At 35.0% G+C, this 26,083-nt stretch overlaps 1 protein-coding gene across 5 annotated transcripts in view; it reads left to right on the top strand.

The window, feature by feature from the left end:
- The window catches only part of RYR3 (ryanodine receptor 3), a 220,382-nt gene that overhangs the window by 37,080 nt on the left and 157,219 nt on the right, over window positions 1-26,083 (top strand). For all 5 annotated transcript variants that reach the window (XM_054069060.1, XM_054069058.1, XM_054069057.1 and 2 more), the window contains exons 2-7: window positions 4,921-5,040; window positions 13,841-13,948; window positions 19,602-19,676; window positions 20,691-20,769; window positions 23,587-23,699; window positions 24,128-24,227. In XM_054069060.1, the coding sequence (XP_053925035.1) occupies window positions 4,921-5,040; window positions 13,841-13,948; window positions 19,602-19,676; window positions 20,691-20,769; window positions 23,587-23,699; window positions 24,128-24,227 (595 nt within the window). The remainder of the gene's footprint in view (window positions 1-4,920; window positions 5,041-13,840; window positions 13,949-19,601; window positions 19,677-20,690; window positions 20,770-23,586; window positions 23,700-24,127; window positions 24,228-26,083) is intronic.

Raw genomic sequence — 26,083 nt, 5'->3', positions numbered from 1 at the left:
ATAAGCTGTGTTGGCTGAAGGGGCAAAGAAGTGGCAACCTTGATTTAAAAGCAAGTAATAGCATCAGTTTGAAAAACCACCAGCCCACCCCCTACCTCCACCTGACCCCTCACGTGCTAGGGAAGATAAACTTAGAGTAAACTTGGTTTTCATTTTCCTAAGAATGTATGTGTAAATGAAATTGGAAGTTAGAAGGCTTAGTACTCCTCTGAGCAGGAGGGAGGGGAGGGGGCAAAAAGAAAAGAATAAAAGGGAGACTTGTCAATGGACTGGATCACTTGTCATCATTTTTATCTGAAGAAGGAAAGAGAATAGAAGAATACACAAAAGAATCTGTCCTGGAATATATAACAAACTTTCTTTCCCTATGTACATTCCTAGATTATGTCCAAGGAGGAAATTCACACCACCTCCTCTATTTCCAGGTTGATAGACCAAGGGTAATGGTTCCTGCTCCGTAACACAACTGTTTCAGTAACGTACCTTCCCCCTCGTGCTTGGTAAGGGAAGTTAATTTGTAGTCAGTGATCTCAGGATCCATGGAGTACCTCTAGTCAGTTTTGGAGGCTGCTGGACGATGTGGAGTCATTGGTAAGGACATACTACACCACACCAACACGTTCCCTTTATGGTAACTGCAGCTGGGTCTGTAAGCTTGGTAGGGTGTGGTTATTTTTTGTTTGGTTTTGTGAGTATGTTTGAGGTTTGGGGTTTTTTGAGGCTTAAAAAACATTTTTGACATTGTAGTTGGTTTCCTGCTACTTCTTTTTCATGACCAGTCAGAAAAAATATTTACTTTTATAAGTTGTCAAAAAGTTGGCAAAGCAAAAACCCGTGTCATGCTATAATTTTGTATCTAAAATAGACAATTACTTTCAAGTAATTAATGTTTTTGAACAAAAGCGATATCCAAAATATTGATTAGCGAATTGCATACTTCATACTCTCCATTGGCGTCAGTCATAATGTTATGATAAACAATGTTTTTGTTTATGAAGAATGGAATTGCCCTTTGCACAATTGAAAAATATGTGGATAAATAAATACAGCAAAGCTTTTGGAAATTTCCCCCAAGAAATTCTCTGTTGAGTGTCAAACCTCAGAGGAATTTGGCAGAAGAAAATGATACGGCAGTGTAGCAAGAATTTTGATGCAGATGTATACTTTGCTCTGAATCTGACATCTGCATGAGCATGTGACACGTGATTACCAAACTGCTGTTGTTAATTACAGAAAAATTAAACTATTTTCTCAGCATGGGAACCTAAACAAAATGAATTGTATTTTCTAGACAACAAGAGAATATATTATTTTTCTGTGTCATAGCCTCGAAAACAAACCAATCCAAGTAAAATTTAATACAAGAAACTTTTTATTTTTATGAGCTAGTTAATTGGGAAGTCTAAATACTTAGAATGGTGTTGCCTTGGAAAATAATGAGTTTAATAGCCAGAATTTTCCACATTCTTTATCCTAAGTACAAAAGCTGTAGGTGAAATAAAAAGCCATACCAGCATTGTTTTCTACATCAGTTATATGCAAATTAATTTTTCAGAATGTAAAAGAGAGAAAGTATACAATCTTTACTTACCAAGTGTTGGAATAGTAATAAATTAAGTAAGAAATCCTAATAGACATGCATGAGATTATAAGTTTGAAAATTTTTGTGGTTTTCAATTATAGAAGGAGTGGAATCCGTTAAAATAACATTGTATGTAGAAGCTCCTGTTTTAGCATGAGTGGAATTATTGTCTATATCCAGTTAGAAGTTGAAAACTAAGTAAATTATAGACTTTTTATTTAAAAAAAAAGGATCATTTATTCAACAGAAACACCTTAATAACTGATTTTATTTTTATACTAGTATTTAGGAAGCCTTGGAATGCTTCATAAACTTGATAACTTGAGTCATCTTTCTTAATTTTTCTTTCTTTATTGTAGCAAACCAAGCATTCTGTGTCAGAGTTTCATATGCGTTTGTGAGCCTTATACCAGACGGTGTGAAATTCAACTACAGCAAAGTGATTTATTGTTCTAAGAAAAAAAAAAGTGTCTGATCAAGTGAAAAGTACTATAACTACTGACTTAATTCTATGCTTTTCCCTATCATTTGGTGATTACAATTGCTCCCCGCAAAACACTGTTTAGAAGTTCAAAGATCTATACCACAGGTTTTGTTAAAGCTGGTATATTACCCACTATGAAGAAGGATATGGACTATATCTGATAAACTATACCATCTTCCTTTTTGATAAAAACTGGTGATAATACCACAGGTTTTGTTTTTAAAAATAAATTATTTATGTAACTGTAATGGACATCATCCATGTTTAAAAATTATTTGCTATATTTATTTGCAATATGTTTCCTAAAAGAATAATTCTGATTCCTCACATGAATTTTAGCATTTTTTTCCTACTGATTTAAGACTTCTACATAGTCTACAGTACTACACGTGAGAATAGAATTAGACTCATTTTCTGTATTTCTAAATTTTTAGGGTTATAATAAACCTATTTGGAATCAAATACATTTTTTAAGCACATTTATACCTTGCTGTATAGCCTTTTAGTATAGGTGAAAAGTTCTGGTCCAAAAGTGTATGTTTTACCCTATAGATCATGAAATCTATATGCAGAAACAGAATCGCAAAAGGACAAGTACAAAATATCTGCACCTGGGAGCATCACTATTCAGTTATCAGTGAATGTTTTGACATGGAATATCTCTATGAAAACCATTGATTTTGAATCTATATTGATTTAACTTTATTTTAATTGTGGTGTTGCATTTCATTCCCTGGCTAAAATGAACAATTGTCTTGATTTATCCTACCAGTCTTTGTCTTCTATTTTTCTCTTTAAAGGGAAATCACTGTCTAATTAGGGCTATTACCCTAATAGTAACAAAGAAAGAAAAAGAGAACTTATGTTATTAAGATATTAAAATATTAGCATGCAAAAAGGTTTAATGTTGAAATTTTAGTCCTACATGCAGATTTTATAATAAAAAAAAAAAAAAAGCCAGGATGTTTGTTCACTGGAACTCAACAGTATGATTTAGTATTCTAAAAATCTTTTTAAATCTCTGAAGTATGTATGTTCAGAGATTGATACAGGAACCAGCTGATGAAAAATATTTTCAATATCTTTTTTTTTGTCTTATGCATTTTCTGATTTCCTCCCTAAATAATTATTCTTCTGATGGCAATTTCTAAGAATTCATGAACAGAGGGATGTAGTAGTGACTGCTTAAATATATTGTTTATATTTTCCAACTTATTACACTGAAGTTTAAAAGTAGACATGTTTTTTACTAGTGAGTTTGAAAAATGAGACATTCAGAGAAGATTTTGCAGAAATGGAAGCAGAAGCAGCAGGGGAAAAAGAAAATTAATTTGTTTAGCATTAATTAGCTAATTCTGTCTATCTCCTACTTGACTAGGCATCTTAAAATTCTCTATACAAGTTGTCAAAGTAACCATTCTGTACTGTTAAAACTGCTGTTAATTGTTATTCAGAGCTAGATAAGGAAACATTGTAAACGCTGATTGGTCTGAAATATAATATAGCTGTCCATTTTAGTAGTAGCAAGTAGGCAGTGAAGTGTCACCTAAAAGAAAGCCATACGACTTGCACAGACTTGCAGAATTACAGAAGTGCAAAATCTGCTTTTGAATTCCCATTTTAAAGGGTGCATTGCTTAATCCCATTGGTGAAAATCACTTTGTCCCTCCCAGTTTTTATTTGAAGTGTCAGTAGCTGTGATCTTGTCATAGTATTGCAGTTGCATAAGAGGACTAGAAAAAGCAGTGCTGCTTTTAGAACATAATTGTTCAAGTGATCTCTGAGTTCAGTACAGGCGGCTGTTGTGTATCTGCTTTGACAGTAATAATTGACACCACTATAACTCCATAGCTGGAGGAGACACTGACATATCATATTGCTCTTGTTTCCACCCCCTTAAAATTTCTGTGGCAGTGGGTTTTTTTTGCTGAACAGTTACATACGTGTATAAAAATAAGTTTTTCTACATGCTAGTCTGTAAGTGGTGCTTTCCTTCATTAGTGGACAGGTTTTGGAAAATAAAATTATTTTTAATTCTGTATCTGCCTTTGACACAGTTGAACACTAAAACTAATCTATTTTGGCTTGCTAGTATCAGCTTTACTATCACATGTTAAGAGCTGAATAAGGGCTTGGCACTTTATAAGTGTGTCTTTGGCATTTCATTATGCAACAATTCATAAAAGAGCTTTTAGAATAACTAAGATAACTAAACAATAGGGCTGTTTCATGTCATTTTTTCAGAGTATTTTTATTCTTGGAATTTGTCTTTTGAAGAGCAGGTTTTTAGGACTTATTTGCACAATCACTTGGAAAATACCTCTTGGATCTTTGTGCACAGAGGTTTCTAAATTAAAGGAGACCTTAGAATTTAAGATCGTGTGTTCAGAGTTGTGTAGAAGTCTTACTATGCTAAGAAAAGAAATTTTTTACAGTAAGGTTACTTTTGTTTGCAAAATCATAGTAACAGTTTTTTACTGTAAACATTCAACATCTTACTGAGTTAAACCAAGTAGCACTGTACTGACAGGTTTTTTATGGCACCGTATCAAGTCACTGCTAAAGCAACAGAAGGACACATCGCTTGTGAATGTGAAAACCGTATTTTGTCACGGTGAATGTGAAAGCCCTGAAAACCGTATTTTGTCACTTTGATATAGTTTTGGATATAAATTAGTACATAAACATCTGTTTACATACACATCAAAAGAATAGCTGTGTATGTACATGATATCATTTATAGAAGTATAACATTCATTTTCAACAGGTTCTGTGTTATAGGTGTTCTTAGCATTATAGAGTGTATGAAACTTCCAATTATTTACTTCTTTTCTTGTACCTTGTTTTGTGACAGGATGACGAAGTAGTACTTCAGTGTGTCGCCAGCATTCACAAAGAACAAAGGAAGTTTTGCTTGGCAGCTGAGGGACTTGGGAATCGCCTGTGCTTTTTGGAACCAACATCAGAAGCTAAAGTAAGAAGTTGATACTCTCAACTGGTATAACTGATCGGTGAATGTTAACATACTTATCCACAAATACATTTAAGGTGATGGTAGATGCACCCTTTGTATGCTTTTCTTTCTCTGACTGTAACACGAGATTTCTTAGAGATTCTAAATATACTTTGAGGCATACCTGTTAACAGTCAAAAGCTATTGTTCTTCAACTATTTAAAATAATGCCAGTAACTGAAATACTTTGTATTTTTGAGATTACGTCTCCAGACTGTTACTAAGATTTAAGTTCACTAAAAAAAAATATTCCTATTACTGCTGTAGGTTCAAATATCTTGATATACTGGGTTGATAATTTTAGAAGCATTATCATCTGTTAGCTACTGGCTTTAAGTGTTGCTTCTAACTGTGTTGATTAATCACAAAGTTGAGAGCATACAGAGCAGAATTATTAAGTGACTGAGAAGTTTTAAAGATAAGTCACATATAGAAAAAAAAAAGGAGGCTAGAGTACTGTGAAGAAAAAAGTAAAAGAAAAGACAATAATAGAGGGGCTTGAGAGGAAAAAGGAAAAAAGAGGTGGAACTTTAAAGCTGTGCTAGGGCAGAATGTTAAGAATAAAGGGAAATGGGAGGATCTCCTCCATCGCTTGTTTCTCTGCATCATTTCCTCTTTCTTTGTTTTGTGTCTTTATTTCTTTTCTCTTCTACCTGTTTATTTGTCCTTCTGATTTTTTTTTTTAGTGAAGTGTTTGTATTTTTTCTATTGAAATGTTGCCATATGGTTCTATTTTTAGTGTAGGCATTATGACTATGTGACATCCACAGTGCTTATTTATGCAGTATGAGAGGTCCTTTGTTCATCTCCAACGTGAAAAATTATGCTGCTTCTAAATTTTAATTTCTTTGCACTCCAAGAGTTCAGTCAGATGATTTATATCTGATGTACTTTACAAATCACCAATAATGTTTACACACGGTCAAGCAAAACCAGTGATTTTTCACACATTTATTTTTAACTATTGTCTTAAAATCTTCAACAGCTCTTGGGAAAAAATATTAACCGATAGCTCAGCTGCAGTGTGGTCTATCTATTACTGACAGTGACAATCCCAACCTGCAAAACAGCATGTTGCTTATCTTATCAGAAGAAAAGGAGGAAAGGTGGAAGGTTGCTCAGATTCATTAGAGAATGTAATGCCCAACAACAACCCTTAGAGGTGACACTTTTATTTACATTTAGACAAAATTTTGGTTATGACATAAGAGAAAACCAAAATGACACGTATGAAATAGACTAAAAAAATAGTTTTTGAATAGATTTATTTCTAATCAAATATTGCAGAGTTGTGTTGTCACAGCTATGCTGTTGAGTATTTTTGTCAATTAAGACATCATTTAAATTAACATATTTTTTTCAGATGATAAAAAACATTTGATGAAGTCATGCTGCACACAGGAAGATCTGCAGTGCTTTGTACCTTAATAGGAAGTAGAGGTATATTTCAGTACTGCCAGCATAAAGTCTAATATCTGAGCATGTAAATATGCTTACGACATGGGAAACCGTGGTATTACACAGCTGTAAGTTCCCTGAATGATGATGTGCTTTATTGATCTAGAATAGTCTTTATAAATATAATCAAAACATCTTGGTAGGAGATGGGATGTTATACAGTCACTGTAAATTTTGTTTGTTTTTTTTAATTACATCTGTGGCAATAAATGCTGAATCCACTCACGGTATTCAAATTCATAAGACGGTCAATAAAATGGAGATTTTTCCAGGAAGTGGTATTAGAATCTGATTTGAGGAGAACAAAGTCTATTTCTTTTAGAAAAGGAAAGTATTGGACACTGCCCATAAACTGATACTGGGAATGCTGACAACAGAAGTTCTTTTGTTTTAGACAGCAGGAGATTTCCCTCACTGTTAAGATGGTACTACTTATGTGAGATGGATTTCTTATCACTGGAAATTACTGTATAGATTTCTTTTATGTATTAGGAAGATATTGCATTAGAGAAGATTCAAGGTATGTTTATCATCGAAGTCCAGAAAATCACAGTGATAACTTCTACTGCTTTGTCTTCTCCAGCTGACTACTTTACTAATGTCAAAATCTCTTTGCGATACACATCACAACTTCTTCATTCATTGAACTTTGACTACATATTGTTAAATCAAGTAAAGAAATGCTTTTCCATGCTAGTAATTCTGGAAAGCATAACAAGATAGACAGGAAAGAAACTCAATGTGTCTGTTAATTTCAGAATGAAAAGGTGTAGCTTCCTGATTAATTTTTCAATCAGAGTTCTGTGTAGTAAAAAGTAGATGATAGAAGTAACTAAAAGGAGAGAGAGAGACAAGGAAAGAGAAGGTATATTTCTTAAAAAAAAAATTTCTTAGAAACAGAGAGGAACAAATGTGATTTCTACGGTTGCCCTTTAGCCATTTTGGTAGGTTTTTTGTGACATGCTGAAGAGAATAATGCTGAGAACTTCTTCTGTTAAACTATAGATCCGTAAGCATGTTATTTCTTTGAAATCTATTAGTAAGAAGTATTGCCCTGTTGGTTTGCTAATAATTTATATCACAGTGACTGAATTTTAAATGCACATTTTAAAGGCACTTTTGCATTAATTCAGTAGTATGAAATTATATTCATTCTGTCTATATGGCTCTTTTTGAGTTGTATAAAGATGTTTACCTAAATAATGTCTGATATTTAAAATGTAAGGGGAAAAATCTAACTAGAGGTGAGAAATTGTATTTTTATACTAAACAAGAAATAGCAGCATTGTTGAATGATGTGATCTAATTGTATTACTTCATAGCTCTTCTTTTAAATTATCACTCTAAAACCAAGAAGATCATGTATTTCAAAGTTGATAGCATGGTGCAGAAAGGCTAACTTCTAATGATACCTAGGAAAAATACACCTCAAAAGCAATTCCATTGTACTAGCATCTCTTGTAGTAGCAAAACTGTCAAATGAACTTAAATATCTGAAGGGAATTATAACTAATTATGATAAGACTTCTGTCCTAATGACAGAATGTAATAGTTTACAGGTCTGGTATGGTAAAGGTAAAACTAATAAATCAGTAACCTGTACCAGGTTATGTCAGTGTTTTCCATGCTGCAGACCAGCAGCTGTGGGCAAAGATTTGGCTACTAAGCAAATCACCTGCAAGAGTTTAATGTTATGGTAATGTCTGGAGGAATCCAGCAGTCTGAATTGCATTTGAAGTGTAATGTGGGAGTTGAGTTTTCCTATTAGCTCTTGTTTGTGCCGCAATTTCCCACTATGAAACCCAGCACAAACTTATCATGGTTATGTATAAAATGGTGAAAACTGCCCTACAGCTATCTGCACAGCTATTATTTTTATAATAAATAATAATTCTTGCATATCGAAATAAGGGTGTTCTGACAAAATAGACATAAAACTTCTGAGAAACACGTTTAAACTACAGCATAAAGCTTATCTCGGTGCTCCTTCCACTGGCATTTTGTACCTTCCTGGCTGTGTCTCTTTGATGTTGTGGTTTAACACCAGCTTGCAACTAAGCACCACACAGCCTCTTGCTCACTCTGCCCCAGTGGGGTGGGGGAGAGAACTGGAACAGTAAAAGTGAGAAAACTGGTGAGTTGAGATAAGGACAGTTTAAGAGGTAAAGCAAAAGCCACACACAAGAAAAGCAAGGAATTAATTCACTGTTTCCCATGGGCAGGCTGGTGTTCAGCTGTCTCCAGGAAAGCGGGTCACCTGGTTATTTGGGACGATAAAATGCCATAACTTTGAACATCTTCCACCTTCCTTCTTCTTCCTCCAGCTTTTTATACAGAGCATGACATAATTTGGCATGAAATATTCCTTTGGTCAGTTGGGGTCAGCTGCTCCTACTGTGTCCCCTCCCAGATTCTTTTGCACCCCCAGCCTGTTCACTGTTGGGGTTGTGTGAGAAGCAGAAAATGCCTTGACTCTAGGTAAGCGCTGCTCAGCAGCGACTAAAAACCCCTGTGTTATCAACACTTTTCAGCACAAATCCAAAACATAGCCCCGTACTTCCTACTAGGAAGAAAATGATCTCAGCCAAATCTAGCACAGGTGTAGAAAATACTTTGAAATCTTTTGCTAAGAAGCTTCCTTCATCAGAATGTGCTTCTAAGAATGTCTCACCAATCATTAACTGCGTGCATTGAGACAATCTATTATCCACCTTAGGGCTGTATGAAGAAGCCTGGTATTCAAAACTTCATTGGAGTTTCCTCTTCACAGAATCACAGCATGGCTGAGGTTAGAATGAACCTCTGGAGGTCACCTTGCTCAACAACTCTGCTCAAGCAGGGCCACCTAGAAGAAGTTTGCCCGGGACCAGGTCCACATGACTTTTGAATATCTCCAAGGAAGGAGACCACAACTTCTCTGGGCAACCTGTGCCAGTGCTCAGTCACCCTTACACTGAAAAAGTTTTTCCTTTTGTTCAGATGAACCCTCCTGTGTTTCAGTGTGTGACCATTGCCTCTTGTCCTGTCACTGGACACCACTGAGAAGAGCCTGGCTCCATCCTCTTTGCACTCTTACTTCAGGTATTTATACACGTTGATCATCATCTCATCTCTTCCTCATATGAGAGATTACTTAGTCCCTTAATCATGTCAGTGGCCCTTTGTTGGACTTTTCAGTAGCTTCGTGCTGCTTTTGTACTGGAGACCCCAGAACTGGGCACAGTACTCCACGTGTGGCCTCACCAGTGGTTATTCTTATGGCCTTATTTTTCTGTCTTGCTGCATTTTGCTGTCTGTTCTAAGAAACTATGACTGAAAGCCACACAGGTGTGTGTTGCTGACTGGCTTAGGGTAGGGTAGCTCTCCTTCACTACCATAGATTATTAGATATGCACATACTTTTACAACAGTAATAAATAATACCAAATCGTGAAAATACTGTAATTTATTAGTAAATCACTGTGTACATAAAAGAAGTAAAAATTGGTCCTGTGTCTCCCTTTTAAATGGAAAACTAAGGCAGATAAGTGTATCTATGGTCAATCGGAAGTTTGTGAAAGTGGTGACTTGCTGTTTACTTCTGTACTTTCTGTTTTGTTTGAGAGGGAAATCCTACAAACTGATTGATTATTTATTTTTTTTATTTATTACAAAGTGTGGCTCATTTTCATTGCTATAGGGTTCCGCTTTTTCTATAACTGCCTGTGTTTTTCCTCCGTAACTACTACGTAGCTTGTATCTGATTCTTCATGTCACCTCTCCTATCAGCTTTGACCTCTTGATATACCTTACTTTTCTTTTTATTATTTTTGTTTTTCCTGCAAAAATCAATTTAGATGAAAATAAAGTAATTTGACCTGGACTTCGATTCATTTCTATCAAGAAATAGAGAAATTTTAATACTCAGGTTTTCTGCAAATCAATTGAACATTTCCAGTTCAGTATCTAGTTTTACTTATATTGTACTCATTGAGAAAATGAGGTATATTTAGTGTTACGAGTGTGTTGATGGAAAACTGGCGAATCTCCATGAGAGACCTGTTTGGAAATAATCTCAGAAATAAACGCTTCTTCTAATTAAAAGAGCAGCTGTCAGGGTAGAGCCGTCAATTGTTTCTTCAGATTTACTTTGCAAACTTGTGTGAGTTTCCTATATTATATTTGTCTTTTTGTTTATTTTCCTGTATGTACAGACAAGACTGTGCAAAGAAGGGCTGGAAGAACTCCCAAAAACTCTCACTGACTTAGAGCAACGCTTTATTCCAAATTTCTTCTTTCTTTTATGGTGTATCTTATGAGTCTCCTTATTCTGCTGCACAAATTTACTTGCAGTAATAATTGCTCAGGATATCTTTAAGTGCTTGTAAAATAAAATACTATATTCTTCACTTGAATTTTATCATTTATTGATGATTCTTATTTCTGTACATTCTTTTCAACTTCCCATAGCCAGAAGGGGGATAAATACTGATGCGTATTGCTACTTTACAGATTTCTAAAACCTTATCTTAGTACATGAACAGATTCTGGTTTTCATTGCAGTGTAAAGATTCCTGACATGAATATTTCCTCATCTTCTATGTGTACCTCCCACATTTTCAGTATTCATGTTTCACTGAACATCCTTCATTGAAGCTTTTTTTTTTCATGGGATTCCTTTACAGTAAAACATTGCTGAGAGTTGGAGGAAAAAAAGCATGGGTTAGCAGATGGTCTAGATTTTATTAAACTTTTTTTAGCTCTATATGTTTTAAGAGTATGAAATGATCTATCACAGAGATTTTGTTGAATATCATGCTTATAAAGCGTTATCATTTGACAAAAGACCAGAAAACAGATGAGCCTTGACAGACTTGCTAATTAAATGGTCATGTAGCATCCACATAACTTAACTTTCAGTGGTATTTCTCAGGCAAATTGAATTAAAAAAAGGATTTGTTGTCGTCCAGCCCACAGAAATAGGGTCTGTAATAGCATGCGTTACCTTACTGTAGAATGCTGCAAGTTTGAATGAAGCGTTATCTACTCTAAGCCATGGGTGGAAAAATTATTAATTTCATAGCTCTCTGTGTCAGTATTCTTAAATAAAGCTCAATGATCCACTGGCTATGAAAAAAGATTATAAGCAGAATATTAGTTGCATTAACCTAAGATGTACATTTTACACAAACTGTGATTAGCAGGACATTGGTTTAAAGTGTGTTTTTCATTAATGCAACACTAAAGTAAGGACTGCAACAATTTTCAAATCAAAGTGCAGCCTATGTGTCAAAACACCAGTGGACAATGAAAGAGATGAAAGTCCTTTTGTTGAACTGGTAGATGTTGGATCACACTGATTATGCTATATTCAGTTTGGAGCAGTTTTAAGTTCCACGGGTAGTGTGATGTTGTTTGAAACTATATTACCAGACACATTATTTTTTCCCAGATTAAAATCCAGTTTAATTTCTGTATTTAAGTTCCATGTTGAAAACAAAGATATTATAAAAGTTGATGTTTTGTTGGGTTTTTTTTTAATAATTCAAATGTACATAAAGGACTGTGTGGTTTAATACACACTCAAAATATCTTAATAAAATAGGTACTGTATAATCTGAAAGCTGTCATAGGAAGACAAAAGAAAAATATCTGGGTTTTATTTTGTTTGGGCTTCTTGTCTAGTGTTTTTTTTGTTTGTTTGTTTTTGTTTTTCCTTTAAAAATGATGTGGCTTATTTTTCTGCTAGGTGCAGTTAAAGGCAGTAAAGTAATGAGTGAAGTATTACTCACAGGTTTTGTTTACCTGTCTGGTTCATGGAGAAGTAGAGACTACTTAATATTGCATAGATGAATGCAATCTATTAAACAGTAAACTTCCAGTTACAATCTGTGTGCACGTGTGTGTGCGTATAGATGTTACATATACACACACACATATGTATGACAAATATTGTAGTTTAAGTTGTTCCTGTCGGAGTTAATGAAATTATAAACTACCTACTATTTACAATTATTTAGGCATGTAAGAAAGAAGGAAAAGTTCACTTTACCTCAATAATATGTGTAACAATTCTATATATGTAATGCATTCAATTTTAATTTCAAGTCTTTGGCCTAAAAGTCTTTCCCAAAATTTATTAGAAAACACACTCTAACACAAAAGTGGGAGTCTATAGTGGAGATCAAAGAGGGGGAATTCCAAGGCTATAGTTCAATGGCTTGCTATAAAGATTTCCTTTGGCAAGTTTTGAAATGTCCTAATTATATCTTTTCCCTTTTCACCACCTTAAAACTTGGGATTACCAATAATTTTATTCCCTCCTGTCACACTGATTTAAAGAAAGAAAAAGGACTGAATATCCACTTTAAAGCTTATTCATAGCCATCATCTATATCATAAATCACAGAATATTGAATCATTGAGGTTGGAAAGGATTTGTGGAGATCATCAAGTTTAACCTCTCTGCTCAGATCAGGTTTGACCAGAGCGGATTGCTCTGATTGTCAGAGTTTGAATATCTCCAAGAATAGAGGCTCCACAACCTTTGGGCAACTTGTTTCAGTGTTTACCATACAGTGAAAAAAAAAGATTTTTTCTTCTCATACTTAAACACAATTTCCTCTGTTTCAATTTGTGTCAATTTCCTCTTGTCCTTATCACTGAGTACCACTGCTTAGAGTCTGCCTTTGTCTGCTTTGTACTTTCCTGTCACATACTTATATACTTTGATTCTCTGTGAGACTCTTTCCTTAGACACATCTGTACCAATAAATTGGAAAAAAAAGTGTACTATTCTTGAAGAAAATGTGAGGTTCGTGTTTCAAAACCATCAGATATATTGATTCAACAATGAGGTCTCCTAAAATAGTTCCTATTACATCATAAGATTCTGAATCTTTGTCACTTAGTAAAAGCTGTAAATATGTTCAGAGCATCAACCTTATAGATCAAGTAAGATCATACAACTTCTCTTCTGGTTTGTTTATGATGTTAGAGAACAAATACAATGTTCATGGTGTAATACCAAAAGAAGGGAAAGTAATAATACATAAAGTAAATCTTTTCGCTTTTGAACCTGAAGATGTTTCATTTTACTATAAGGAATACAGCTCCAGGGAAAGTAAAGTTATTGCTCTGTCAAGTTATGAGGAATGGTTTTCTATTATTTTCATACAGGGTAATAGCATGTATCTCAGCAACAAATCAGTTAACATTAAGTATGGATTTTACAATTAACCTACATGTGTGTTCAAACACACTTTTTGTCCTGCTTTGCCTGCTTTGCTGATCTGTCCTTACATGGTTCAATTTATTTTTACAGTATGTTCCTCCAGATCTTTGCATCTGTAATTTTGTCCTTGAACAGTCCCTATCTGTCAGAGCCCTTCAAGAAATGCTGGCCAACACAGCGGAGAATGCTAGTGAAGGGGTAAGTGAATTGACATAAAAGAATAGTAAATATCTGAATATGGATTGTTCTTATTTCTTTCCTTGCCCGAGGATTTTTTAGGAGAGTGGCCTCATGTCATAGCAGATCTTCAGTTTTCCTGTTTTCCTTGGATGTTATTGCTCCACTTCTATAATCATATGCATTTCTCTTTACCACTGAGGAGCAGGTTAGTCTTTTGAAACAGTTACAGAAACCAGAAATATCATCTTCAGAGGTTATTTGTTACTATCAGTCCATAACTGGATACTGAAAAAGGAATGAGAGAACCGTTGGACTAAGTCTGGCTTTTATGAACCTGAGGAGAGTATATGAGATGGGTTTTGTCCAAAACAGAAATTGTTGCCATAAAAGCGTTATTGTATTATAGTGCTATTTTTTAATGGGGAAAGCAAAATAACTTTCTCTTCATGTAAATATTTTATCTCATTTCACTAAGAAAATGCTAAGAAAGCATTTCAGATATTTGGATTTAATTTGATTTTTCCTCACATGAAATTCATAGCTAAAAAATAAGTCCTATTAATGAAGAAAGCGACAAACCTATTTTAATTCAGATATAAAAATACAATGTAGTGGTGTTACTAAACTGCTTCAGTATAAATTTAAGTTATTTTTTCTGTTGTAACAGCAAGAACTGTCAGACAGTACAAGGTATTTCAAAATTATCTTCTTCAGGTTTTTTTATCTTTTAGTATATTAGCACAGGCATACCTACTGGAATGCCTACGGTACAGTGTAAAATGTCTTTGCAGTAAAGTGAAATTTTGTAACTATGCCTGCATTTCATATTCGTAAAGTTTGAATTGAATTATCACTTAAAATCTTAGAGTGACTAAAAGAGGACTTCCACACTGGAGTGACCAGGCTCCCAACCCTTCTTCCCCATGCGCTTCCTTATACATTATTTTTATTGACAAAGTTATTTCTAATAGAAGTCCTAAGCTATTTGTTTGGCAAAAGGTAATGATGTTATAAGTATAAATTAAGCCTAATCCTAAGCCCAGACATAGATTTTCCTGTATTTTCAATTATTTGCATCATTATGGATCATTTTTCAATGATCAGATGAACCTCATTGCAAGTTGTTGAGACAAGACAGATTTACATCTCATCTACACACTACTACTTCTGCAGGTTTTAGAAGTTACATTTGCTGTCACACCTGTGAATCACTTGTAAGTAGTTAAAATAGTTAAATTGTCTATTCCTATACACTCAGGTAGATCTTGTGTTTCTCTTAGAGCAAATGAAATTGACCTGTGGTCTCTGCTCAGTTGGTTACTGTCCTGTTTAATTCCTGTGTAGAAGTTTTGGGAATTTAAAATAAAATGTGACATCATCCTTATTGTTTTCTTCTATTTAGTGAATAACTGAAATCTGAAAACAAAATAAATAAATGGAAATGCCACTTCTTAATGCATGGAGTGAATTGTTATTAACAAATTAATATTAAATAAGACTTTACAATGTTTATTTGTTAGAACAGGTTCCATAATTGCTTTCTGGCACTTGATAACCACAAAATATATGTAAATAAAAATCTTATGCATTTCACTGTCAGAGTTAAAATTGGTATTAGTCACATGTATGTCTCTTAAGGCTGAGTAAACTCTTGAATTTGATGTGGGCAACCTCAGTACACTGATGTTTATTATACCACTCCGATTTTTGCTGCCTAATCGCATCAGCTTGCTATTATCTTCTATTATACTGTGCTTTAATTGATTTCCCAGTGTAGTCCAAAAGCCTGGGTGGAAGACTTTTATTTGGTGCTTTGACACTAACTCTCCAAGTTCAGCTGAGCTGAATTTAATTTAACTTTTATACTCTTAGAAACAGAGCATAATAAAATTCTATGACTTTACTGTTTATATGAGACTAAATGGCAAGTAATTAGATGTAAATAATCTGCAGAGCTAGATAGTGTGTCAGTTTTCATTTTTATTTTCCGTAGGACCAGAAAGCTCATATTTTCTTTGAGCTGTATTATTCTTTTATTGTAATTACATAGACTTAAGACTCTGCTACATTAAATAGAAGGAAAAATGAATGTCTGAATGTCTTGGTTTTATCGGTATAGCATGACTGTAGACTTTAAATTTTAAAAAATGATGAGAAGGTTACTATTTAAGAAGGATCGACAAGAAAGAGTGAGACTTTGCTGTTTTATGTTTTCACAATTTTATGATACCATCTTCCGTACCTAAGTTTTATTCTATTAAATAATATTCTTCTTTGGTTTTCTCTGTAAGCTTGTTTCTGTTGTGTTTTATGTATGGAAATCATATCAGTTCAATTAGAAGATGTATATGTTGTCCCTCAAGGGTCCGTGTAGTAACTAGTACTGTTTAATATCTTCATCAGTGACATAGACAGTGGGATTGAGTGCAACCTCAGCAGGTTTGCAGACAATACCAAGCTGAGGGATGGCATGGCATCGAGAAGGGCATAGACAGTTTGAGAAGTGGGCCTGTGTGAGCATCATGAGGTTCAACAAGGCCAAGTGCAAAGTGCTGGCTCTGGTATCAATACAGGCTGGAGGATGAAGGGATTGAGAGCAGCCCTGTGTAAAAAGGACTTTGGGGTACCGGTGGATTAAAAGCTGGCAAGGTTCACTTGCAGCCCAGAAGGTCAACCAAATCCTGTGCTACATCAAAAGAAGTGTGGCCAGCAGGTCAAGGGAGGTGATTCTGTCCCTCTGCTCTGCTCTGATGAGACTCGACTTGGAGTACTGAGTCCACCTCTGGAACCCTCAGCACAGGAAAGACATGGACCTGTTGGAGTGGGTCCAGAGGAGAGCCACAAAAATGATCAGAAGGATGGAACACCTTTTCTGTGGAGTCTGAAGGGTCTGGAGTGCAAGTCTGATGAGGAGTGGTTGGTGTTGTTTAACTTGGAGAAGAGGAGGCTGAGGGGAGACCTTATCTCTCTCTACAACTGCCTGAAAGTAAGCTGTAGCAATGTGGATGCCGATTTCTTCTCCCAAGGAACAAGTGATAGGACGATAGGAAGTTGCATCTGGGAAGGTTTTAATTGGCTATTAGGAAAACTTACTTTACTGAAAGGGTAGTGTAGCATTGAAAGAGGCTGCCCAGGGAAGTGGTGGAGTCGCCAATCCTGAGAGTGTTAAAACATGTACATGTAGCACTTTGGGACATAGTTTAGTAGGCATGTATTTTTGGGCTGGATGATCTTTGAGGTCTTTTCCAACCTTAATAATTCCAGGATTCTGTGGCCTAAGGTATTGTATACATTCTGAACACTGTTTGCACGGTGTGCATGGTGGAATAAAGTAATTTCTAATAAGAAGTTTTCTTATATGGTGAGAGAATTGTTACAGATTCATACATTTAATCCTCAAAATTTCAGCGATAGAAGTCCAGTAGGCCTCCTTCAGTTTGTTGTTCCAAAGTCATGAAAGCAATGATTTTATTAATTTATTTACTGTTTTAAAAATTTCTTTCATAGTACACTATTAAAATTAAACTATGGTAGAAAGTGATACATCAGAATAAATAGCAAAATAGAGTAATTCTGTATATTGAGAAATTCTTGATTGTCTGTCAGGAATTAACTCTCTTGTACCAAACTGGGAAAGCATCTAAATAGTGGATAGACTAAATGACACAACTAGAAAATTTGTGTATGCAAGTTTTGGCCTTTACCATAATAAACAATTATTAATATAATTTGCCAATCAAAATACATTAAGCATTTTCTTTTTTGTATCTTAGAAATAAAGACAGAAACATGATAGTGAAATAACAAATATGGATTCTGTTTTAAAAATACGTCAGCTTGAAAAGTGAAGATGTCTTGTGATCACTCATTGTTTTGATTCCATATTAATTTGTCATTTTGATAGTGATCTTTGTTGTTTACATTGCATGGAGGTGTGGTGTGTGCTATAGTATTCAGAAAGAGTTCAGTATTTCAGTCAATGTTTTCTGACTACACGCTGCTATTTGATTCATAGGTATTCAAATCTGAGAAGTTAGATATTCTTAAATCAACATTTTTCTAACTTGTTAACAGGATCTTGGTATTAGACCTTTTGTTATTAATCATAAAATTATAGAATGGTTTAAAGGGATCTTAAAGATCACCCATTCCAATCCCCCCTGCCATGGGCAGGGACACCTCCCACTAGTGCCATGGGCTGCTCAAGGACTCATTCAACCTGGCCTTGAACACTTCCAGGGATGGGGCATCCACAACTTCCCTGGGCAACATGTGTCAGTGTCTCACCATCCTCATCGGGAAGAATTTCTTCCTAATGTCTAATTTAAATCTTCCCCCTTCCAACTGAAAACCATTACCCTTTCGTCCTATCACTGCATGCCCTCGTAAAAAGTTGCTCCCTAGTGTTCTTGTGGGTCCCCTTCAGGTTCTGGAAGGTGGCTATAAGATCTCCTTGGAGCCTTCTCTTCTCAAGGCTGAACAAGCCCAACTCTCTCAGCCTGTCCTCTTATGTGAGGTGCTCCAGCCCTCTGAGCATCTTTGTAGTCCTCCTCTGGACCTGTTCCAACAGTTCTATATCCTTCTTATGCTGGGGATTCCAGAACTGGACACGATACTCCAGACTCTATTACTCAAGACCTACCAGGTACAAATGCTATGATCTAGAGTGAGAGAAAAAAATGAAGTACAGTGTTGTCCACAGTAGTACAATTAGTATTAAAATTAATGAGGATATATTTAATTCTGCAAAATTTGGAAATTGCTTTCCTAAAAAATTGATTTATACAATCTGAGATCGTGGATCTAAAAAAATTAATAATCTTAGTTTCAATGTGAAGCACCACAATAAATCAAGAATTGAATATCTTGGTTGTATTATTTATTTAAGTTTGAATAGACTTATTATTTATAATGAGTAGGAAAAATTATGGTAGATGCAGAAAAAGGTTGAGAGACAAATTTTAAAACCTGTAAACCTTGTTATCTGTTGTTCCATAGGTAATTTTGTTGTTAAGATTCTTTCCTCAGAATCTATTATTCTTCTGGTCACCAAAAGGAGCTCAAAAGATGTAGCTTAAATTCTTTAAAGGAAGCATATAGAAAATTCAGTTTTGCCTCTCCCCAATCTTGATATAAATGTCCATATTTGAAATTAAGTGTGCTCAGTTGAAATTATGGATGCAGTTGCTTTAATGAATCTCATAAATGGTTAAGATAACATTAATCTTAGCAAGTAGATAGCCTTAGTATGTGGTTAAACTACTAAGGGGAATAGGTGCGTTTTTCCTCTTTCAGATTTCAGTTTGTGTATGAGTATATATATACTTATTTTATTATTTTTTTTAATGCATCTGAGAAGTTTATAAGAAAGGTAAGTAGTATCTTTAATTTTTTTTTACAAAAATGCTGTTATTGTACTTAGTTATAATAAAAATCAGGTAGCAGTAAGAGTCTTTGAGCAAGAACAAGATTTGTTCCATTGGCAAATATTTGGCTATTGCTGTAGCTACTTCATTATTATGATTTTTGCCCAGCATGTGTCCATTGCATAATTTTCTTGCGTATTGGCACTTATTACTTGAACTGTGGTAGTTTTTCATTCTGTTTCATAATTCTGATCATAGTCCACGCAGTGCGGTGGAGTTCTCATCTTCTCTGTCATGTTCTATAGGCAGCTCAAGGGGCTGGTCACAGAACCCTGCTCTATGGCCATGCTATACTACTTCGACATTCGTTTAGTGAAATGGTAAGTGAAAGGGCACTTGCACAGAATGACTAACATGAAACTCAAATAACAATCTTCTTATCAAATTAAAAAAATATATAAATTCAGAAGAATGTGTTTTCTAATTTCTCTTCTGCACTAGATAAAAAATTTTGAGTCGCTTATGGTATCTCAGCACAATGGAAGTGGTCTTTATATTTTGAGTTCAGATTATTCAATCCATTTCATGTAGAAATGTAGCTGAAAAGCTCCTTTAGCTATGGATTAGTACTGTGTCCTTTACCCATAGATTATTTCTGTGTCCCTAAGGAATCCATTTTAATAATAATTCCATTAGCAAGTTTCTGCTGTTGTGAATAAATTTGTTGTGATATTTGTTACTTTTCCCATCTTGTTTTATAAAATAAGGTGTTTCTTTTAACATCCCATGGCTCACAGAGACTACACCCACAAATATGATATTTTCAGACTATCTCATATAAATTTTGTTTCATTACATTTTACAACTGGAAATTTTTAACTGTTCTGCATCTTTGACTTACTAGGACCCATGTAATTATACCTAATGGGAGGTTGAAGAAATGAGAAGTTAATAGAACACCTTCCCTCCTTTTTCCTGTACTGGAAGATTCCACACTAGTCTTTAAACGCTATTGCTTATGTTTATGAACCTTACGAATTGTAGTTCCCTTGATATGCCAGAGTTGTGAGTCTGATTACTGCTTTTTGGTACGTTTGCCACGTTTTCACTATAAACATGTTATAGTTATAGTGTTGTAAGATGCTTTCCTGTTCTATCTGATGAACTGTGTGGAACTTTGGAAGGTAGGAGCTAAACTGCACAGAGAAATACATGCTGAAGTGGAAAAGGGTTTTGATGTGTTAGAGTCAGGAAGAGCTAGATACAAATAACATCGTATTCAAATAATTTAAAAAAATGAAGCACAGGCTGATAGTAAGATGGAGTAATAGATTTGGCATGTGTGTTAATGGGTACTGTCGGGTTTTGTTTTCAATAAATTCACTGTTTTGCAGTATTTGACATGTTTAACGTCATCAAGATCCCAGACGGATAAGCTTGCATTTGATGTGGGACTACGAGAAAATGCAGCAGGTACAGCAAGTTATTTTTGAAGGAAAATGTGTCACACATTTCTGTTTTCAGAAGATGCATTTTTTTTTTTATTTGTATGGTTTGGCACTTTCAATAGAGTATAGAAAAGCCATGTGTCAGTGCATTCACAATATATACTGTAACAGTGCAACAGAAGAATTATACCACTTGTAATGCAGGAAAACAGGAAAAAAGTAATGAGCACATTGCTAAAAAAGTTCAAGAAAAGTAAAAGCATAAAATGTAATATTGGAACAGAGTGGAAAAAAAAAATAACACTAACTAGAAATTACAAGAAAGCTTTAATATCTAATTGGTAGACTTCCTGGAGTACTGCCAGTAACAGTGCTGCTGACAGAAAACCAAAAAAATAAAGTGCTTCCATGAAATCACATACGAAGTTGAGATGCCACTGGGAACTATGATAAACAAATTTAAAAGCAACTCAGCCACAAAGAGCCATAAATAGGATTATGTGCTGCTGTATACATAGTGTTAATGGTTACTGAAAGTTATGAGTACTCATCAGAAAGTAACAGGTGACCCTGTAGTCTCCAGGCCCAGAGAGCTTCAAGGGCAAATCTATGTACCTGTACACACCTCATTAATGTGAAGCTTCAAATAAAGAAATGCCAGTTGTATTAATTAATATCAACCTGTGCTTTCTATTGTTTTTTAAATTATTTTGAAAATAATTTAGAATGGAAGAGGAATACGCTAAAATGTCTGTGAACCATGATTTTTGAAACTTCCTTTCCAGGTGACTCTGGTTAGCTACATGACCTGTTCTGAATGAGTGAAATTTGTCTTTCAGTTGTTTGTACCCATACAGAAGATGATCTCTGGCATACTGTTACCTGATTATATCTTTGCTTGGTGCCTTATATGGAGACCATTTTTTTAGGCACGTTCATATGTATGCATTCTGCCTCTCTGAAAATAGTTTAGTTTACATCTATCTTTATAAATAGATTCTTTCAGAGTTATTGTGCCTGTGTCTGCTTGTGCCCATGAAGTTTTATAATGTATATCTATAGTTGTCCCATATTGGTATTTTCTTAACTGTACGTATACAAAAGGGCCTTTTTATACATAGGTAAGATATAAAAAGCAAGATATAAGGAATGCCATTTCTGTACTGAGGATTTTAATAACTACTGCATGTTTGTAAACCTCATCAACTGAAAACCATAATGTAACTCCCCCTTGCCCTACTACTCCACCTATGAAGCCGTCCTATTTACCCCATTTCAGCTGCAGGAAGTATTCTTTACCTAGCAGTCATTGAGTGAAAAGCTACTGGATATTTAGAATTATCCTCCTTTAAAGATTTAGTACTTTAAACTTTTACTTTTAGGGATGTAACTTTTATTTATTGTCCATTTTATAATTAGTTTTATAACCTTCAAATTTTGTTTTAAGGGGTATTACATGATTTTTTTTAATTGATTGAACAGTTTTTTATGGATTGTCTTATGCTACCAATTTTGATTTTTCTTTAGTTTTCTCCAACTTTGCATTGCTGAGTGAGAAAGCTGTATTTGACTCCTTTTCTTCAAGGTCTTAAATAAACATTAAGGGTGTGAAATTGTGTAAAAAATTAGGTAATCTTCCCAGAACTGGGGGGGGAGATGCTGTGGTGTGCAAAGTAATCTGGTATCTTTTATTTAATCTTATCATGGTCTAATCCCAACTGGTAACTAAGCACTACTCAGCCACCAACTCAGTCTCCCCTGGTGGGATGGGGAGAGAATCAAAACAGTAAAAGTGAGAAAACTGGTGAGTTGAGATAAAGACAGTTTAAGAGGTAAAGCAAAAGCCACGCACACAAGCAAAGCAAGGAATTCATTCACTGCTTTCTGTGGGTAGGCAGGTTTTCAGCCATCTCCAGCAGAACAGGGCTCATGGTTACTTGGGAAGATAAAATGCCGTAACTCTGAATGTCTTCCCTCTTCCTTCTTCTTCCTCCAGCTTTTTATGCTGAGCATCATTTGTCGTGACATCATTTGGCATGACGCATTCCTTTGGTCAGTTGGGGTCAGCTGCTCCTGCTGTGTCCCCGCCCAGGTTCTTGTGCACCCCCAGCCTGTTTTTTCACTGTTGGGGTGGTGTGAGAAGCAGAAAATGCCTTGACCCTATGTAAGCACTGCTCAGTAGCAACTAAAACTGTGCTATCAACTCCTTTTTCAGCACAAATCCAAAACATAGCCCCATACTAGCTACTAGGAAGATAATTAACTGTATCCCAGCCAAAGACATCAAAAATGTGTAGGAAATGTTCTACGGCTGTCACCCTCAGGCATGGCTATAGTCTGTAATACTAAAGGAACTGCTCCCAGAACTGGTATTTGTAGTGTAACAATATTGTAAAGTTGTGGAGTATTTGTTTCAAAACTCTGTATTCTACAACATAAATGTAGCTTAGAGTGCAAATGATATGGAAGATTGTGAATTAAATGTTAACATTACACAAAAGAAGATGCAAAAAGTGTTCACTAACGCCGAGGCCCCTAGCACAGAGAGACTCGAAGGAAGGGCAATACTGAGCGATGTTTTATAAATGATTTCTTGCTTATAAAAACACGATAAAAGAAATATCAGCTTCAGTGATGACAAAACGTTTCAAGAAAAATGGAAAAAATCAAATATATTGAAAAGAGGAATGAGGTGGTTTTATAATGTCAATGTCTTACAAGACATAATGTCTTACAAGACATAATGTCATTGAAATGGTATTTCAATGTTGTATAAATTATCCTTAAATTTCTCGGGAGTTGTCTGTTCTGTATACCCTCGATAAGTATCTCTGTCCTTTAGGTGAGGCATGCTGGTGGACCATACATCCAGCTTCTAAACAAAGGTCGGAAGGAGAAAAAGTTCGAATAGGTGATGATCTTATCCTGGTCAGCGTGTCCTCTGAAAGATACCTGGTACGTTTGTTTGCTTGTTTAGCATTTGGAGACATAGTGGGAAAAATCAGAGTTGCATAAAATTGAATGTTTGTTTTTTTAACCTAGGAAATAATACCTTGTTGTAATGCACCTTTTCTTTTCAGTGAAAGGTTTCTTCTCTCCTAGAACGAGACTGTTTCCATGCCATTATGTTGAGGTGTACTTCAGCATTCTTTATATTGGGAAGGTTTTATTCCTGTAACTGTGGAAGATTTCTAAGCTGCAGCTAGAGTTTGTGCATTAGATTTAGAAAAGAGTGCCTTTTGAAAGAAAGTGCCTACTAATCTTGAAAGAATTTTTGTATATTTACTTTACTAATGTGTTTATATTTTGTTGAGAAATTAATATACTGAATGTTTTAATGAACATGAAATTCACTATTTCCTGTTACTGTTGCATTATCTCAGCATCTCTCCATGTCAAATGGAAGTATTCAGGTGGATGCCTCCTTTATGCAGACGCTGTGGAATGTACATCCTACATGCTCAGGAAGCAGTATTACAGAAGGTTTGTTGGTTTATTTATTTATCAATGTTTGATAAATATATCAATAAATGTTTGATAAAGATATCAATACTTTTGTTGACTTTGCATTGCTTTTCTTGAAGACTGAAAAGGAAAAATAGAAGAGAGGAGAAAATAGGGAAATATAGATACATCAGTTGAATTAACTAAAGAAAACATAAATAAATGCTGCAACTTGGCATTAGCAAAGCATAAAAAGCTGCATGAGAAGTAAAGACCTAGAGAGCAACAGTTGAGCTTGCTGTCTTCAGTTTAATTTTGGGGAGTGGGAGCTGCAGAACATCTAAAGCCAGTAAACTTAGATTTTGTATAGGATTTTCAGTAGCAGAAAACAGAAGAGACATAAAAGTACTTGCAGAATGGAAAGTAGGTTTCTTGTAGTTCCAGTTTTAATCTCTTAATTCTGCTTTTTAAGGATATTTGCTCAATATCCTTTCTGGATCTCACGGCCATGCTCCCTAGTCTCTCTTTAACAGTAAATAAAAATGAGCTTTTTAAACATGTCATCTGAATCAGCTTTAAATCCCACACCACAGGGTCAGGAATTCTTTTCAGAAACTTAACTGCACTTTACAACCATGTTTGAGAAACATCACCTTATTCTGTTTGAGAAATGTTTTGTTTCGTAGTGAAAGGCTCAGCCACTTATTGGTGCTCCTTATTTCAATGTCATACTCTTTCATTAATACTGTCATAACAAACATTATACTTCATTTCTGCTCTTCTCTGTTCAAAGTATCAGCCCTCCACATTCGTGAATGGTAAATGCTTTAAGTCAGGATCGTTTTGCATCACTTGACCCTAAACCTTTATATTATTTATCCTATAATAATATATAGGATCTTAGGAAAAAATGGAGTTATAAGGGACCTGAAAGAGGTATTGCATTTCCCTGGGGTTGACCGTACTAAGTCCTTATAGAAGCTACCCTGGAGCTAAAGACTAACAGTTACTGGGCTTATCTGAACTGCGGTTGGAACCTTCTAACCCCAAGTATTTTAAATCAGTGTTCCTGTGCACTGACCCATAAGAAACTTGTACCAGTGTTTGAAGGTTTTCATTGTAAAAACTTATGGGATATAGATTTTCATTTTAATACTCTCTGGTTGTTTTCTGTTGCAAGAAGTTTATTATGCTGGAGCTGTGTATTTATAAATGGGTCTCTGGGCCTCTACCATCACTGGTCATAAATAGAACAAAGTTTAACTCTTGAAAAATATCTTTGTTCTCAGATTTTGCTGATGAAACTAAACCAAGCAAACAGAAAAGCTGTCCTACAATGAAATTAAAAACTTTTAACAGATAATATAATGAGCTAGACAAAGAGACCATAGAAAATCTGCGGTGTAGTTTAGATTTCAGTAGCAGCAATGTTTCCCAAGTGTTTACTGAATCACAAAGTAGTTGAAGTTGGAAGTGACTTGGCCCTATCACCTCCTCAGGCAGGGCCATCTATGTCGCAACGGAGAGATCACTTAAAGAACTACTGTAAAGGGTGTCAGCAAAAGTGTGTTTAATATGATGTTCTAAAAGTGTCAATTTAACCGAGTGATTACATTGAATTTACTGCAATCAAAACACTGACTTAATTAAAGATTTGAGAATGACAACATTCATATGAGACTTATTCAGGTTTTCCTAAATTGAATCACGCACACACACACAAACATAAAGACACATAGATGTACAGAGGATGGCCTATAATCAAAATTTTCCTGTTCTTGCTTTTAGTGACTTACTCTCTTTTAATGCACTGACATTCATAAAAGGAAAATCATTGAGTTTTAAGGAATTTGACTTCATCTTTCTCCTTTGCCAATTTTGTTAGCACACGGTCT

The sequence above is a fragment of the Cuculus canorus genome, chromosome 5, assembly GCF_017976375.1.
Source record: "Cuculus canorus isolate bCucCan1 chromosome 5, bCucCan1.pri, whole genome shotgun sequence".
Taxonomy (NCBI): domain Eukaryota; kingdom Metazoa; phylum Chordata; class Aves; order Cuculiformes; family Cuculidae; genus Cuculus; species Cuculus canorus.
This window is presented reverse-complemented; position numbering and strand designations above follow the sequence as displayed.